This window comes from Clarias gariepinus, chromosome 11, assembly GCF_024256425.1.
Source record: "Clarias gariepinus isolate MV-2021 ecotype Netherlands chromosome 11, CGAR_prim_01v2, whole genome shotgun sequence".
Lineage (NCBI taxonomy): Eukaryota > Metazoa > Chordata > Actinopteri > Siluriformes > Clariidae > Clarias > Clarias gariepinus.
This window is the reverse complement of record NC_071110.1, coordinates 27,983,808-28,001,799: the sequence shown is the minus strand read 5'-3', so window position 1 is coordinate 28,001,799 and position 17,992 is coordinate 27,983,808. Positions and strand designations below refer to the sequence as shown.

The 17,992-nt window shown below is 38.0% G+C and overlaps 1 protein-coding gene across 1 annotated transcript in view; it reads left to right on the top strand.

The window, feature by feature from the left end:
- The window catches only part of zgc:172282 (leucine-rich repeat and fibronectin type III domain-containing protein 1-like protein), a 93,804-nt gene that overhangs the window by 62,016 nt on the left and 13,796 nt on the right, over positions 1–17,992 (top strand). The window contains exons 2-5 of the mRNA XM_053506788.1: positions 8,771–10,168; positions 12,581–13,212; positions 17,236–17,349; positions 17,608–17,916. Of these exons, the coding sequence (XP_053362763.1) occupies positions 8,790–10,168; positions 12,581–13,212; positions 17,236–17,303 (2,079 nt within the window). The 5' untranslated portion in view covers positions 8,771–8,789 and the 3' untranslated portion in view covers positions 17,304–17,349; positions 17,608–17,916. The remainder of the gene's footprint in view (positions 1–8,770; positions 10,169–12,580; positions 13,213–17,235; positions 17,350–17,607; positions 17,917–17,992) is intronic.

Genomic DNA, 17,992 nt, shown 5'->3' with positions numbered 1-17,992 from the left:
TGATCAGCTAACTTTAAGCTTTACCCTTGTAACTATTTTCCCATTAACCACAAGTATACAGTTATGTTAGTTTTTCCCATAATTCAGTTTTTTTTTTTTTTTTTCAGAATTCTGACTTAAATCCTGGATAAGGTATCTGAATTTAAAGTCAGAATTCTTATTACTGTTTAAATCATAAAGAATGCCAAACTATGCATTATTTGAACCTGTATTAAACAAAATACAAAATCGTTACAAACAGCTTACAACAAAATTCAAAAATATAAGAATTGTTTGATTTGTATTAAATGCCTGAGATGTTCACGTTTGTGAACTTTGTCATTGTAGCCATTCCTGAAGAATCTGTATAATTTACAAATTCCGCAACCTCTTAATAGGATGCGATACATTACAAGAGGCACAGGGCTGGTGTTATTCGAATGATATTAAATAGCTTTTTAACTGTTATAAAGTAGCTGTTTAACCATGTAGGGTATTATCTGATCTTAAGCTATCAGTCCCAGCATAGTCTTTGTGTTTTTAACACTATAAGTTCGGACCTCTTGTGTTCAAATGATGCAAGTGTATTAGACTGCAATGTAATAATGTAGCTTTATTAAGTAATATAATGTAATATATGTATGCATTATTAGCAGAACGCTGATTTCCACTATGTGAATTGCACATTTCCACAATGCTCATCTTCAACAACCTCTGTCCTTCAGAGATTGTTTCTAATACGTACGGGCCTTATGGATGCCTTTCATCTATAACTAGGTGGCTGGGTGGTAAAATGCTTAGCGAAGGAAACAAGCTGCTTATAAAGAGGTTTTACTTTAAAGAGAGGGACCTAATGTTTTGTTCATTTTCCCCTCGGGTTTTCATTATTTTCAACAGGGTCTTGTAAATGAAGGACCGATAAAATGGCTAGGAATCAGGCTTTGAATATGAACCTGGAAAGGAGAAGTCAAAGCTGAGTTTTTGTGCCAGTGATTAGACCGTTTCTTTGTCCTTCACAGGCGAAATGTACTGTATGTGTTCTCAACAGCATACCAAAAGCACCTGAAGCAGCTAAAACATCTGAAACTGCTGAAGTGGAGAGTACATTAGTGTCAGGATAATTTGCAATCCTGGAGAATGTTTCACAGTTAATTTAAGGCTCTTCATTTTTCGTTTCATCATCAGATATACTGTGTCATAATTCATTATAATCCTTTTTCATAGTGCGGGTCCTTTCTGCTTTTCTGGGAGCTCAGGTATTCAGGGTAGGGGTGGAAGTTTCCAGTTAGACATACAGTATGTGCTGCAGATTGGTCGGGACTGCAAAGTCGGGATTTGTATATGCAAAGTTGCTCCAAAATCTTTCCATCATTCCATGTAAGCATTACAGATGCTGATGGTATACATACAAGATCCCAAACTTTATAAGTGGTTTCACAATTTTACCCTTAGTATTATTACACTCCTCAATATTAGAGGAGTCAAAATTATAGTCAATATTAATATTATATATTATATATCAATATCATACTCCTCCACAATCCCAAGTTGGACTACAGCATTTTTAGATGGATTATTATTATTATTATTATTATTATTTTTATTATTATTAACAACAACAACAATCATTTTCTTTCATAGGAAAATCTTCTTTCACAGAAAACATTCTAATTCTGTCCATGTGCAGCTACTGTACTTTCCCAGTGGAATTTTGCCTTGTAACGAACAAGAGGGTACATTTAATTATAAACGGTTGCAGTCAGGCATTATAATGAATATTAAGCTTGCAGTCACTGCTTTGAGCTGGTCTTTTTTTGGAAGGTTGGGGGAAAGTTCCTAAAATCAGCATAAGATTTATACATACAGCACACCTAATATTTGGTTAAAGATCCCTCACCAGAGGTTCAGCCTTAGCACTGTTGGTAGCCATCAATAAGCTTTAGGCTGAATTCTGGTGGGATATTTATCCACCCCTCTGGCAGAATTGACAGTGTTAGCTTGCTTTACTCATTTGAAAACCAGCTTTGAAGTCCTGCTTTTTCATTATTCCATCCACGTTGTGCAACGCACCAGTTCCACTGGCAGCAAAACAGCCCCAAAGCATGATTCTGCAAACCACCCTGCTTAACAGCTGGTACAGGTTATTGGGATTTAAATGCCTCGCTCCTACTTCCTCTAACCTTCCCCTGTTCGGATCTTTCGTCCAGAAAGCGTAATCTTTTGTCCACACAGCTGCAACTTCAAGCTCGGAGGTGTTGATTTACAGGATTCCAGATGGCGAGTGAAATGGTTGCCAATGCGCCAAATGTTTAGATTTTTGAGACGGGTTTTTATCCAGACAGTCTCCAGTGGTCTCCACAAACATATCTAAAAGGCATGCAGCAGTCTTTAATCCTTTCAAAGACTCTGTCCTCTCCTGTGTCTGTCTGCCTGGCGAGCACCAGAGAACAGGAGCGAACCTGATAGTACAGCAGGGCTGCGTTCCGGAGCACTTACTGTACAAACATAAGACAGTTCATCCAACTATTCAAGTGTCGTATGGTCATGAATGTTTGCAAGCGATCTGGGTAACGCACAGGTGAGTAGAGTAGCCAGATACAATTACTTAAGTAAGAGTATCTGTACTTCAAAATGATGTTACTCAAGTACTGAGTAACTGTTTCATCGTAATGTCAGATGAAATATCTTTAGAAATTATGTAAGCAGCCAGAGAAAATGCTAAAATAATCTATAAATTCTGACCTGACATTTTTAAATAATCAAGTAAATAAATAATAAAAAAAAAGAAATAAATAAATAAAACTAAATGTCTTTACAAAATAGGAAATTAAGGAACAAAAATTTATTTTTTCACAACATAAAGCTTTTGAAACAAACACCCACTGTAGGTAACATATGTATGTTTGAACAGTGTAAACTATTTCCAGTGTAAGATAGACTGTACAGTATATTCAGTCACCCCGCAAATGGCTCAGCAGATAGAAAATAACATTAGAACATGTGTACAAGAGTTCTTACTTTAGCATAAACTGTGTCCAGAAGGACAAATGTAAGAAACCTATATTTTCAGCCTCTAGCTTATTTGCTAACTATGTATGCTAACAATGCAACATTAAATAAAACAGCTAAACTAGCCACGACACGTTTTCATTCACTGACGATTTTTTTTACCCGCCGATTGGTCAAACGGAGTCATGTGATTATTCTTGCTACGTCTGATTGGTGAAACACAGTCATGTGGTAGATCCACCGGCTGCGTTCCTCTCGAAAATAAACGGTTAGAAAAGTAATGAGTCGGGTGTAGCCGAATGTAGCGGATTAAGAGTAGTGTTTCTTTTTCACAAACCTACTTAAGTAAAAGTAAAAAGTATGGTGTTGTAAAATTACTCATAGAAGTAATTTTTTTTTTTTCAAAAAGCTACTTAAGTAAATGTAACGGAGTGAATGTAACTCGTTACTGCCGACCTCTGCTAACGCAGCCCTTCTGGACTATCACATGCACTCCTGTACTCTGTGTCCTGTCTATAGTAAATGTTTTTGGATGAACGCACTGACAAGTCGTCGGTATAGCCAGTTGCGAACAGAACAGAATAGATTAACATTAACATTTATTAATGACATTAAGTATTTTTTTTAATCTTGGCTTTGGAAACTCACACATTGCCATTATGGAACATAGACAACTGATAATAAAAAATGTATTAAATAAAAAGTCTCTAAATCTTAATTAGTATTATTTTATTTTTAACTTTTTGTTCATTCAAACCCTGTGATTTTAGTGGACCAATGGCTTCAATTTGAATCGCTGTGGTTACATAAGTTCACCTCGTTATGTTATCAAAAGGCTTAAAAAATTCTTTGACTCCCAAATATTTGTGTTTGCCAGGAGCCCCGATTCAAGAGCAGGGCCTTCTTTTGTTGATGGCAGGCTTCTGGTCCATGGTGATATAACCAGGCCTGATTGTAGACACTGACACTGGTGTTCCATGAGCTTCTAGTTCAAGTGAGGCCTGTGCGGTTGTGACTGACCAGCCAAAACAATTTCGTCTCAGCTGACAGGGACGCTTCTTCCAGGCCTTGGCAAAGTGGTTGCACCTCCCATTGGCCCGGACTCACATCCAGTTGTTTGATCTGATCTCGAATCTGGCATGTGTAACTTGTCCATCCCTGTCCTCAAATCTGCACTACACACACATACACACCACACACACATGCATACACACTAAGAGAATAGTCTATGCATTTATGCCTAAAATATATTTTAAAAACAAACATGCTGATTAATATCACTAGGAATCCTTTGCTTCGAAATGAATCCGGACATTAGAAAATAATGACTGTTTGAATTGTAAACTGTCTTAATTATGTCACTTTGGCATCACATACAGGCATCTATTAAACGAGTAAATTATGTAAATGCATTCTAGCACATCTTTATTCCTGACCCGTGTCATGCCAGTCATATGTTGTGACACAATTAAGATGTCCCCCCAGATACATAACTTCCTGGCACTGAGAGAGCAGGCAATTGAAAGGCTATTTGTGCAACAAAAAAAAAATAATCCATGCAATCAGTTGCTCCAATGTTTAAGAAAAGGCACCATCTGAAAATAGAACTGCTTTCACTTAATCAAATGAACTGTAAATAATGATCTTTAGTGAGTAATTTCAAATTTGCCAGTCACACAGGATGCCAGTCATCTTGGCACACAGATTACACTGGATAATGGCTTTACTAAGTGAGAAGATCCTGTTAAAATTCAGAGCTGGTGAATGGCATGCCTTTGGTTTTTACTTTCGTCTTAATTGCCTGTACCTCTGGATTTCGAATTTTTAAGCTGCAGTAAATGTATTAGGAGTAGATAAAAGTTACCCAGAAAAAGACTTTTCAATACTTTTAATCTCATTTCATTTATACATTTGAATGTTTTATGCTAACCTATCATAGTAATTAAATATTAATGCATCCTTTGTGAACAGCAGAATGTGTAATAGAAAAAAAAAAAAAAAGAGCTGGAGACGGACGGGGTTTGAGCAAAAATCAGCGTTTGAGCATTGGCGTGTGTCCTGGCTGTATCCATAACTAAGACAAAAAAGGCAAAAAAGGCTCAAATGGCACATCATGGTGAAGACCTCTGTTTGTAGAGCTTTCACATGTCAAATTAGGAGCTCTGACTGGGCCTTGACCTCATGTGGAAACTGTCTTCTCAATAGCAAGTTATCCATGTAGGAACCTGCAGGGGCTCGAGGCAACGCTCCTACAGTACATGTTGTGTCCATCTTGGATACTAAAGAAAAGCCAATTAGAAAAGCTGAATCCTGTGGAGCTGCTGTTATGGATTTTGAAAGCTTAACACGAATGATGAAATAGCTGAAAACCTTAAAGGTAACATTTTGCCTCACGTTTCTGGTTAGCAGATATTGCAGAGTGTTTTCTCTGTGCTGTGGCCATGGCTTGTGAATTGGCCAAACTTGGTTTCACATCTGTATTAACAGCCCCAGAGACTTACTGCACATACTGTATGGCTTTGGCTATAGCTCTCATACTGTAGCTTGAAGTTCTGTAATGTCCAAACATTCCAGATTCAATTTACACTCGTCTGTACATTGTATGCTTTACTAAGCAGCATGTTTTTCTCATATATAAGGGTATTGTAATGGACACAGTGCCGGTAGTCTATAGCACTAATAAGTCCTATTCATCTCACTGGATAAGTTGCTAGGGTTACAGCTCACTTTAAATAGGCCTAGGAGGAGTTACTAATGTTATTGTAGTAATCATTTCAACATATATACTGTAAGTTGGTCCTTAAGACAAGTTTTGAATTTAATTAAGATGCCCTCCCCTGTGATATCATCAATGTATCCTGTCACAGAGGCCTGGAGACTATTCCTATCCCAGGAGACTTCCCAAAGCAGGGTACACCCTGGATAGGATGTGGCAGGGCACACACATGTCTGTACACACACATTCACACACTGTAGGCAATTTGGGAACGGCAATTAACCTGATCTGCATGTCATTGGACTGTGGGAGGAAACCAGATTACCCAGGAGGGAACCCACCAAGCAGGGAGAGAACATGCAAACTCCACAGGTGAAATATATTCTGGTCCCTACAAATAAGTACTCTTAAATTATATTTCACAATTTTTGCAATGGATTTACACTGTCCAAATGCGTTACAGTTTGCTCTGCCTGATGGTGTTATTCAAGCTCAGAGTAAAGCGCAGCTACTAGCAAATTCCACCTCGTACTGTATGTTTGTTTCTGCAACTGAGTGTATAGTAATACTCAGCTCTGAATATGAGAGATGGCGTGAAGGGTGAAGGTGATGGCTTTGCTATTGCCACTCAGCAAGGAAACAGGCAAACGTGAATATGCCACTGATTCAGAAGGAAACCACCCCGGTGCTTTGGAAAGAAATAAAGTAAACCCCCTTTTGTATCAAAGTGGGCTTATTTTTTACTGTGAAGCGAGGACCTGGTGCATTAGCGTTTTTGAAAAAAATATATAAATAAAAAGAATTGGCTTCAGTCACAGCAGGTAGGAACTGAATGTGCTAGAGAACCTTACGCTGGCTCTAATTCAACAAACATGTGCATGCGTCTGCACTGACATCGCCCATTTGTGTCAGTTGGTAGAACTAGATGAAAATACACACACACACACACACACACACGCAGCTGCACGCATGCATACACACACACACAAAGCAAAATTGCATTTAGACAGCCTTTTTTTGCTTGATTCAGTCCAGCTAAAGAAATCACTGAGTTTATAAATATACACTGCTTGGCCAAAAAAAAAAAAAAAAGTCACCAGAACTAAGGGGTTCAATTATTAGGCAGCAACTAAGGAGATTAGAAATTTATAGAACTAGGTTAAGGACCCTTCAACTCCCTATTAAAATTTAGAAGGATGTTGCTGAACCGTCAACTTTGGGGAAGTTTGGGGAAAAAAAATCACGAATAGAGATCACTTGAACGTTTAGGAAGTTGCATATAGTCCAAAATCACCAGTAAAAACCAGAGCTATATTTAATGGTAAATATAAGATAGTCGCAGGATTGGGACTAAACAGCTGTTTGGCCGTAAGAAAACCACTTGTTAGCGTGACTAATCAGAACAAAGGCTTCGGGTTGAGTCCCAACAGAGACCGATTTTGGGATCAGACCTTATACAGTACTGTATATGTCTGTGATCTTTAAACAGGGTTCTTTTTGCTCTCTTTCTTGATTTCTGCTGTGTTTATCCTGCTGTCTCTTGCTCTCTGGTTCTCTCTCTTTCTTTGTGCTGTCTAACACAACCTAATAGAGAATTTTCAATTAATAAAAGTTATATGTGCAATTGCTTCTTATCGATCCATAATATTTTTTTAGCTAGGTTTTGGTTTGCTGGGCATGGCAGGGAGGTAACATTAATTTGACCTTATAACTATTATACTGTAAATAGACTTATCAACTATAGTTCTTTCACCTGAATCTGGTTGTTCTGTTTCAAAAAACTTTTGTATATCAATCTACGTATAGAAAAAAGAAATCTAAAATGAGTCAGGGTTTGACGAGACAGTCTTATCTTGTGACAGGACCCTAGCTTGACTAGACAGTCACTTTACCTTAAAAGCAAGATTTGCCCAGAAGACTAGATTGGGTTATGACCAAAGCTTCTCTTGACGTCTTCCAGCTTTCCGTGCGGCATTTAATTCCTCCCTCTCCCTCGGATGCTGTGCAGAAGTGAAGTTCAGCTCTTTAACTCAGTAAGACTGTCTGATGCTTTGCTACAAAATCCCTCCACCTCAAGGCGAAAATATTCAAGGATAAGCTTAAAGTATTTGAAAGACTGAATTATCGGACCGACAGTACGAAGCAAATTGAACTGAACTTTAATTTTCTAAATAATTTTAGAAAATAATGATGCATTATTATTTTCATTGCCTTTAAGGGTGCTAGGATTAAGTGCTATGGGGTGCCTAAAAATAGTCTGAAACCCCATTGTTTGGAGCAATAGTAAATGGTCGTGTGGTCTGATGAGTTCAGATGACCCTATTCCTGAGCCATGGGTGCATTGGGGTTAGAAGGGAAGAGCATGAAGCGATGCACCCATCATGCATAGTTACAGTACAAGCCTCTAAAGGCAGTGTTCTGATCTGTGGTTGCTTCCGCTGGTCAGGTCTACAGTAGGCTCAGCAAGGTTATCTGACAATAAAAGTCAGATGATGACCTGAATGTACCGAATGACCAAATCTATCACATTCAGAGTTTTTCTTCTCTGTTGGGATGGCCATACTGTATTGTAGAACTTAAATTGTGAAAGAGTGTTTCTGAGAGCATGAGGAATGGATTTCAGACATAAACGCTCCACCACATGGTTGTAATCAAACATAAAGTTGATTGAATTAAATCTGCTTTTGGGCAGGCAGTGTACAGTATATGATTTAAGACTGTTGCAGCACATGTACATAAATGCAATATGCGAAACAAAAGGCTTGTGCTTCACTCCACCTTGAGAGTAATTTTAGTGACGCACTATGCAAACACTTTGTTATTATCTTATCTTTATTTATAATGTTAAATCAAATAAAAGGTATGATGCAATGCTGTATCATATGAAATATCATAGCAGGATTTTGTGTATTGTGAAATCCCTATAGTGTACTGTATATGCAATTTTATAATATTGCATCATTAACTCCTAAGCAATGGGAGTACAGTATGAATGATTGTTTGGGTTTAACAAATCTGTACAGTATGTTCATTGTTCTAACATTAGTGTGTCTGTCTTTGTTGCAGTTTCCCAGAACACTAAGGGATGGAGTGGCTTATCATCTCTCTGCTAATACTGGTTGTTTCTACCTCCGGGCATCTCTGTCCCAAGCGTTGCATGTGCCAAAACCTGTCTCCATCACTTGCTATTCTTTGTGCAAAGACGGGTCTGCTCTTTGTCCCCACGGTAATCGATCGTCGGACAGTAGAACTTCGACTTACTGAGAATTTCATCACAACAGTAAGGAGGAGGGACTTTACCAACATGACGAGTCTCCTGCACTTGACCCTGTCACGCAATACCATAAGCCAGATCATGCCTTACACTTTTGCCGACCTCAAACGGCTGCGAGCACTGCATCTGGACAGCAACCGCCTCAGTGTGGTCACTGACGACCACTTCCAGGGTCTAACCAACCTGAGGCACCTCATTTTAGCCAACAACCAGCTTCATAACATTGCCTCACATGCTTTTGATGACTTCCTGGGGACTCTTGAAGACCTAGACTTGTCTTACAATAACCTGGTGGATATTCCTTGGGAAATCATCGGGAAACTTAACAATGTAAACACACTTAATATGGACCATAACCTTATAGAGCATGTTCCATTAGGAGTGTTTTCTAACCTACACAAGCTAGCACGTCTGGATATGACATCCAATAAACTAAAGAAAATTCCTCCTGATCCTTTGTTTCTTAGGATCCCAGTTTATGCTAAGTCTAAAGGGTCTCCACTGACCTCGCTTGTTCTTAGCTTTGGAGGAAACCCACTGCATTGTAACTGCGAGCTTCTTTGGTTGAGACGGCTTACAAGAGAAGATGACCTGGAAACATGTGCCACACCCCCTGATCTGACAGCTAAATACTTCTGGACAATTCCTGAAGAAGAGTTCATTTGTGAGCCACCTGTTATTACGAGGAGGTCTTTCAAGACCTTTGCTATGGAGGGTCAGCCAGCTAGTTTAAAATGTAAAGCCAATGGTGATCCTGACCCAGATGTGCATTGGATTTCTCCTGAAGGTCGCCTGGTCTCTAATACGTCCCGAATCCTCACCTTTAGCAATGGTAGCCTGGAAATAAATATCACCTCCCAGAAGGATATGGGGGTGTTCACTTGTATTGCATCCAATGCTGCTGGTGAGTCTACAGGCACTGTGGAACTTGTGGTCAGTCCACTTCCTCACCTGGCCAATAGCACTAATCACATCCAGGAGCCTGATCCAGGGCCATCTGATATCTTGACATCTGCCAAGTCCAGATCTTCCTATAGCAATGACACAAGAATGCAAGAAAAGACAACAATACTGGCTGAGCTTACTGCAAACTCAGCTCTCATTAGGTGGCCTTCACAACAGCATTTCCCAAGTATTAGGATGTTCCAGATACAGTACAATAGTTCAGTAGATGACACCTTGGTTTACAGGTAAGTGGTAGTTCTAACATTTTGAATATACATGCACATACCATTAGACATCTTTTGATATGATGATGTCTGATAGTAAGTGAATGCTGCTTGTGTGCAAGCTCTGTCTAGTGCATAATCACACATAGGCAGGCAACACAGCATTGTGTTTGGTAGGAACAAATCATTTGCCAAGTTTATTTAGAATTGTAACAATCTGAAAAAAAATTATATTGAATCAGGATATTTATAAAATCATGATACTTATAGAATCTCAATACAAATAGCATTAGCATCTTGGTATCATGATAATATGATATTGGGTAGTCCCTGCTGTTTATGTAGACTGACCTTTGCATCTATATCCTATGCACCTTCGAATACTGTATCTCACCTTGTGTTTAACACAGAATGGCATTGTTACTGTCACAGGACAGGGGTTGCACTAGAACAAAATTTTAGTATGCCTGTACCAGGCAGTGTATAATAAACTGTATAATGGAGTGGCAAGGATTTTTGCAATAGATTTTGCTCTATCTAAAGTGAAGCTACTATGATGAATTAAGGTGGTAAATACTGTATGTACGTATATGTATACAGTCAAATCCATATTTTTAGAACAAAAATATTTAGCGACATTGAGTAGCACTCATAAATAATGGAAATGAACATAATTACTCTATGATGCACCATAAAAACACATTTACATTTAGCAGACGCTCTTATCCAGAGCGACTTACATTTTTATCTTATTATACATCTGAGCAGTTGAGGGTTAAGGGCCTTGCTCAAGGGACCAACAGTGGCAACTTGGTGGTTGTGGGGTTTGAACCTGGGATCTTCTGAACCGTAGTCCAGTGCCTTAATCACTAAGCTACCCCTGGCCCCATACATATGATTACATACTGGCTCTCATGAGGTCCTGCGCCGGAAAGGAATTCCAAGAGCTACAGTACCTCTGCTGCAGAGGATAAGTTTATTAGAATGATCAGCCTCAGAAACCATCAACTTACAGCACCACATATTGGAGCCCACATAAATAAATGCTTCTCTGAGTTCAAGCAGCTGACATATTTCAACATCCAATGTTTAGAGAAGTCTGTGTAAGTCAGGCCTTCATAGTTGAACTGTGGCAAAGAAAACATTACATTGGAAGAACAACAAGCAGAAGAGAATTGCTTGGAGTAGATCAGTGAAAAAACCGTCAAACTGTCATTTGGTCTAATGAGTCCAAATTTGAGTTTTTTTTTATTTTAACTACCATGTTAAACAAATTCTTGTTCTTCTAAGTGCAAGCCACATGCCATCCAATTTGGTTGTTGGGGCATCCAGAAAAAAGCTTACCTGGAGAAGAAAAAGTAAGTACTGCTATCAGTCCTTTGTCATGCCAACAGTAAAGCATCCTGAGACCATTCATGTGTGGGTTTGCTTGTGAGCCAACAGAGTGGGCTCACTCAATTTTTCCTAAGAACATAGCCATGAATGAAGAATGGTACAAAAAACATCCCACGAGAGCAACTTCTCCCACACATCCAAGAAAGTTTTGTGACGAACAATACCTTTTCTAGCATGATGGAGCATCTTGCCATAAATGATAAATGACTTTATGTCATTTAGAAATGATAAATGATAATTGCCATTTAAGTCATAAATGGCTTGCGAAACAAAACATCGATATTGTGGGTCCATGGCCAGGAAACTTCCCTGACCTTAATCCTATTGAGAACTTCTGGTCAATTCTCAAGAGGCGGGTGGACAAACAAAAACCCCAAAAACTCCAAGCATTGAATATGCATGAATGGGCTGCCATCAGTCAGGATGTGGCCCAGAAGTTGTTTGGCAGCACGCCAGGGTGAATTGCAGCGGTCGTGAAAAAGAAGGATCAACGCTGCAAATATTGACTCTTTGCATAAAATTAACGCAATTGTCAATAAAAGTCTTTGACACTTATGAAACACTTGTAACTATACTTCAGTATACCAGACGAACATCTGCCAACAAGATCTAAAAACATTGATGCAGCAGACTTTGTAAAAATTAATATTTGTGTCATTCCTAAAACTTTTGGCCACAGCTGTAGGTAGGTGTCTAACCATCGGTACAATTGCTACCAAATTTACACTTTCTATTTGGAGTTGACATCGGTTGGATGAGTAAAGGTTGACACTGTGCTTTATTTTAATCAATATTTCTTGTGTCAATACTGTAATTTGTTTTGGATAGAAAAATTTTATTATTAAAAGTTAGAATTCTTTTTGTCACAGAAAACCTTATAATAATTTCAAATTATTTGCTAGAAATTGTAATTATTTTATCAGTCTGTACCCAGATTTTTTGAAGAGTGACAATAATTATAATAATTTTGTTTCAATGTTCATGTGTGTCGCTTGTTTACGAACGTTGCTTAATAAATAAACACTGTTTTCTCTGCAGGATGATCCCATCTACTAAGCAGGAATTCCTGGTGAGAGATCTGGCATCTGCGCGTGAGTACGACCTGTGTGTGCTGGCTGTATACGAGGACGGCTTAACCTCACTGACTGCCACGCGGCAGGTGGGCTGCGTCTCATTCGTTACCCATGCCGAGTACACCCAGTGCCATGTGTTGCCCAGACATTTCCTGGGTGGCACCATCATCATCATCATTGGCGGTATCATTGTGGCATCTGTACTGGTCTTTATCATCATCCTTATGATCCGGTACAAAGTGTACAGCCGTCAGGGCCCCAAGGCCGGCAAAGGGCTAGCCAAGCTCAAGGTCCGTTCACAAAGCAATGGAGGAGGACAGGTTCCTGGGCAAATGCAATGCTCAGCATCCAAAATCATGGATGGGCAAGAGGACCAAGCATCAGGGCCTGGGGCAGGCTCAAGAGTAACAACCTCCTCTCTTAAAGACTGTATAACCATGGCTTTAGTCATGGACTCTGAGAAGGGAATGCGTAACGCAGAGGCAAGCAGTGAGGGCAGTGTATTACCCTTACAAAAACACCACTCCAGGACTTGCCTAGAGCAAAAAGGTCAACCTTCACTATCGACTATAGATGGGACGGCAACTGTGGAAGAAAGTAAGTTAAGGATAATGAAGCTGTGTAGCTTACTTCTGTTTTTCAACATTATAAACGCATTCCTCAGATGCTTTTTTAAAGGTCAGGGGATTCTCTAAACAACCACTGGTATACAGGGATAAGTGGTTTCAACTAGGTAATTGTAGTTTCTGGATGAATTGGCAATAAATGAAACTACAGGTACAGTATGAGGTTGATGTAGTCTATTTTATCAGGATCTCATGGTGCGGAAGAGAGAGCTCACAGTAGAACATGGGTATCTGTCAAAACAGAGAGTAGGTGTTTTCTAAAAAAAAAAAAAGTGATTAAGCAAGGAAGTCAAATGAATTAGGTGTTAAAAGTGCCATTCTGTGTCAGAACTGTGTCAGCTGTGTATTATCATTAGTATAATAATAATAATAATAATAATTATTATTATTATTATTTATATTATTATCATTATTTTTTATGATACATTTTTTCAATTTTCTCTATTGAAGAAAAGTCTGTCTGGGCTTTGTTTCCAGCTGCGATTCTCATTAGTGCAGATAGATATCTCAAGAATAAATTGATCCAAACACGGTCAAGGTCACAGCAAGGTGAAATGTATGAAATTGTTTTGCTTCAGTTTCTTTCCTTTCTGTATAAAGTATTTATTAAGGGGATGTCTGGAATACAGATTAGATTTCTTGGCGATAGACACATCCCATAGTTTAAACAGTTTAGAAATGCCCCGATATTTAGTGTAGTTATTTAAACATTCATATTTTTTGTACACAGAACAAAGTAACATTAACACTATTTTACTATAATATGACACTTTATAATGCCTGGCACCACCTTGTACGAAATGTCCATAAATAGTTACGAAAATACTTTGTTACGGTATAATTCTCTGTCATATCATCTATCCTGCAAATAATGTAAATATTGTAATAGTTTCGTTCTCCATGAATTATTTACCAAATAAGCAATTTGTCAGTTTGACTATCATTTATCATGTTGCTTATTATTTATTCAATAATTGAATGTAAAACAAAACTGCGAGTAAAAGAAAAATAGAATCATGTTACTCTACTGACCTTCTCCTCTAGGACAAATTATAATTCCCTGTACTAATAGCAATAATTCATTTCAATTCATGCAAATACAGAAATTGATATGGACTTTGTTCTAACAGGAAATTTATGGGGTTTCATTTAGTTTTCTTTCTGCTACTTTGTCTAAAGTAAACTAAATCACATAACCAGTCACTATTCTTTTTGGCGAAATTAAAAAGCATAAAAAGTAAAAAAAAATGAAACTCAATCAGCTTTAGTAAACTATAAACATTGCTACACATATTGTATTCCCATACAGCGGTACCTCCGCATAGAAATTTATCATAAGGCATAAGAGGCCTTAAGGCGAAATTTCGATTAGCATTTTCTTGTAGTAAATAATGTACTGTAAGTACAGATGATCAGGCACCCAAAATATTATCAGTATTACCAATTTCCAACACTATAATCATATGTTTGCATATGAAAACAATCAAAACATTTAGAAAACAGACATAAATAAAAAGATATTAAAATTCACATAACCTTCATTTATGATTCCTCTTGGCACCAGCTGCTTTAAAAACCGAAAACCTTTTTGATCTTGCTTCTGTCCTTGCTCCCATGGTGCTATGGCTTCACTAATTCTGGCACAAAATACAAAAAAAAGCAAACTCACGTCACTCGGCCTTCCACTGTCATTCGTGTGTCCAAAATGCTTTGTATGCCGAGGAAAATCTCTTGCAAAATTTTACATCACAAGGCGAAAATTCACAAGTGTAACAGAAGTTTACAGTATAACATGAAGCAAACAGCAGCATTTTGTCTTGCAGAAAGCTTTTGTTTTTAAATGCCCGTGATGTGAGTAAAGGTAGCTCCGCTCCGCTCTGTGCAATGCTTTCACTGTTTTTAGTGAAACTAGCAGTGCTTGCAGTTTCACTTTTTTTATCTCTCTCTGGCTGTCTCTATCATCAATATTTTTGTCTTGGAGAGAGAAAGCGAGAGAGAGAGAGAGAGAGAGAGAGAGAGAATGCATCGCACCCTCATGAGATATGACTTTTCTATGAGCTACTGCACATTAAACCTTTTTTTTTTTTTTTTTACATTTATTCTATTTGCTCTGTCTGGATTTCTGTCCGTTAAGTCTGTATGTTGCGAAAAGAAATCCCAGTAAAATCTGTTTTTGTTCCTCAAAACTGCCTTAGGGCTGGGCCTGAAACCAGTCTGTGTGGTGCTGCAGTGATTGTGCTGCTGCCCCCAGTGGCTGTACTATGATATTACATTCATATCCCAGCAATAGGCCTCTGTGCACTTTATTTATTACAATTTAATATTTTTTTTTATTGGTGAATAAACATCTAGACAAATAAAAAATATATATTATGGATTTTTCAGTCTAACTTTTGTGGTCCTGGTATTAATTATATGTAAGGAATAGCACAAATAGTAATGTATGAAATATAATTCACTCTATGATGATTAGGACATTTAATGTGATTTAAATAATATTAATAAATGAGTTTGGTGAACAGTCCTGTAAATGTCACAAGTTTTTCCTTATATTTCCACTTATTGCACTTTAAGAATATTATTAACCATTAACTTTTAGTCCCACAGTTGCTCACTTTTCAGTATGGCGGACTGTACTAAATTACTTTATCCCATTCTGCAACCGACAGTGTAACAAAAAGCGTGGGACGAAAAGCGATACATATAATTAAACGTCCCCGTGCTGTTATCACCACTCATGCAATGCTTCTTGTCCAAACAGATTGCTTGGTCAGCACTAAATGTCAAATCATCGATTTATCTCCCAAAATAAACAAGGCAACAGAAAAGAAAAATTAATTAATAATAATAATAGTAATAATCAATGCAGCGTGCCATGTGGCTGAGAAGTCCGAAAAGTGCAGACTCCGATCTCCTGTTTCAGGAAACTTACTGGCAGTTACAGAAATTGCTGACATCTGAGACTCCTTTGAGGAATGCTGCATAAATGTCTCAGAAAGCTTCACCACATCAACAATTATCACACCACCTCGCAGTATCACACCATCACAGTGTTTATTATTTTTGTAAAACCAGATGGTTCATCATGTGTTTTTCCTTACAGAACACATGCCCCTTATTTATAAAACTCAACACAACTTTTTTTTTCTCTTACTAAACTCCACTATACTGTACAGTACATGGCCATTAAAGACTTCAGGTTAAGTGGGTGTTTTAGACATATTTTACATGACAAGTAATATTGCAATAAATAATATCTTACTAGCACTAGAAGTGTCCCATACAGGCTGAGGTGCAGTGAAGTGAGGTGAGAAAGCTATCATACAGAATATTACTGTATGGTGATTTTTGAACCCGTTCAATTAATGTGGTTAGCATTAGTGGTTAGTGATTAGTGGTCTGTCGCCTTGTATCTTAATGGTTCAGGTTCGAATCCCGTCTGTGTGCATGGAGTTTGCATGTTCTCCCAGGCCTTGGTGGGTTTCATGCAGATTAGGCTAATTGGCGTTCCCAAATTGACTGTGATAATATGAGTATTCCCCATAATGGATTGTATTGCGCCTTGGGCTCCAGGCCCCCCTGTATACAGGACAAAGTGGTAAAGATGATGTGAAAGTGAGTGTATCCTATCCTATTTATATACATGAAAAAAACTTCGGCTATACTGTATTAAAAACAAGTTCAGTATCATGGCCTACATTATTTTTTCTGAAATGGTGGATTTGTTCTGTGCTTCCTGTTTTGCTCTCTAGTAATTAAGTTTGGCTTTTATGGATTCATTCTCCTTGAACAGATTATGGCTGAAAAATCTAATTACAAAGTTCTTTCTCAGATGCATGCCTTGCACTACACAGATATTTTATACTATTCTAAAAAAAAATAAACTGCTTGAGCGTACAGTATATGTAGTCATAAAAACTGCACTCCCCCCCCCCCCCTCTTTTTTTATTTCTTCCTCTTCTCATACTGCATACCTTTTGCCTTCTCTTTGCAGACACAGCAGGCCAGCAGGTCAGTGATGAGAAGAAGGTTTTGCCAGACTGGAGCAATTTAAAAATTTGATGACCTCTTCTGCTGTCCAGCAAGAGGCAGCCACCAACCCTGAAAAGTAATAGGTTCTTCCTTTCTGCCTGGTTCTCTTCAGTTATTGTGAGGAGTGTTATAAAGTGCAGACTAATGATTGTTTCCTAAACTGCATTTGATATGTCTCTAGTCTTCGTAAATATACAAACAGTATTTAAAATCAAATATGAGATGATGATGATGATAATGATGATGATGATGATGATGGTTCTTCTTCTTCTTATTATTATTATTATTAATATTTACATTTAGTCCATTCTTATCTTTCCCTCCCTTCTTCAAGAACTCTTTAGGTGACCTGAAATCAGGGAAAACTTCATGACTTAATAAGAAAATTACCAAAAAAATAAAACAAACAAACAAACAAACAAACAAAAAAACATGCCACTTCTCCATCTCCAGGACTGGCCAAGAATATACACCATGGTATATATACCAATTTTAAGGATTTGCTTTTTTTAAGAACAAAGAAAACTAAGTTCATGGTTGTTGTCCATCTTTGGCTTGTGGAATACTCTGCCTTATAACCTCACTGTGGCCAGGCTACCAGTTACAGTCTTCATCACTCCCTGAATGGGCTGTTTAACAGAAGGTGAGTAACAGTTTTGCCTGTTTCATCAATATGTCGTATCTCCTTAAGGCCATGTCCATGAGTATACAATGGATGT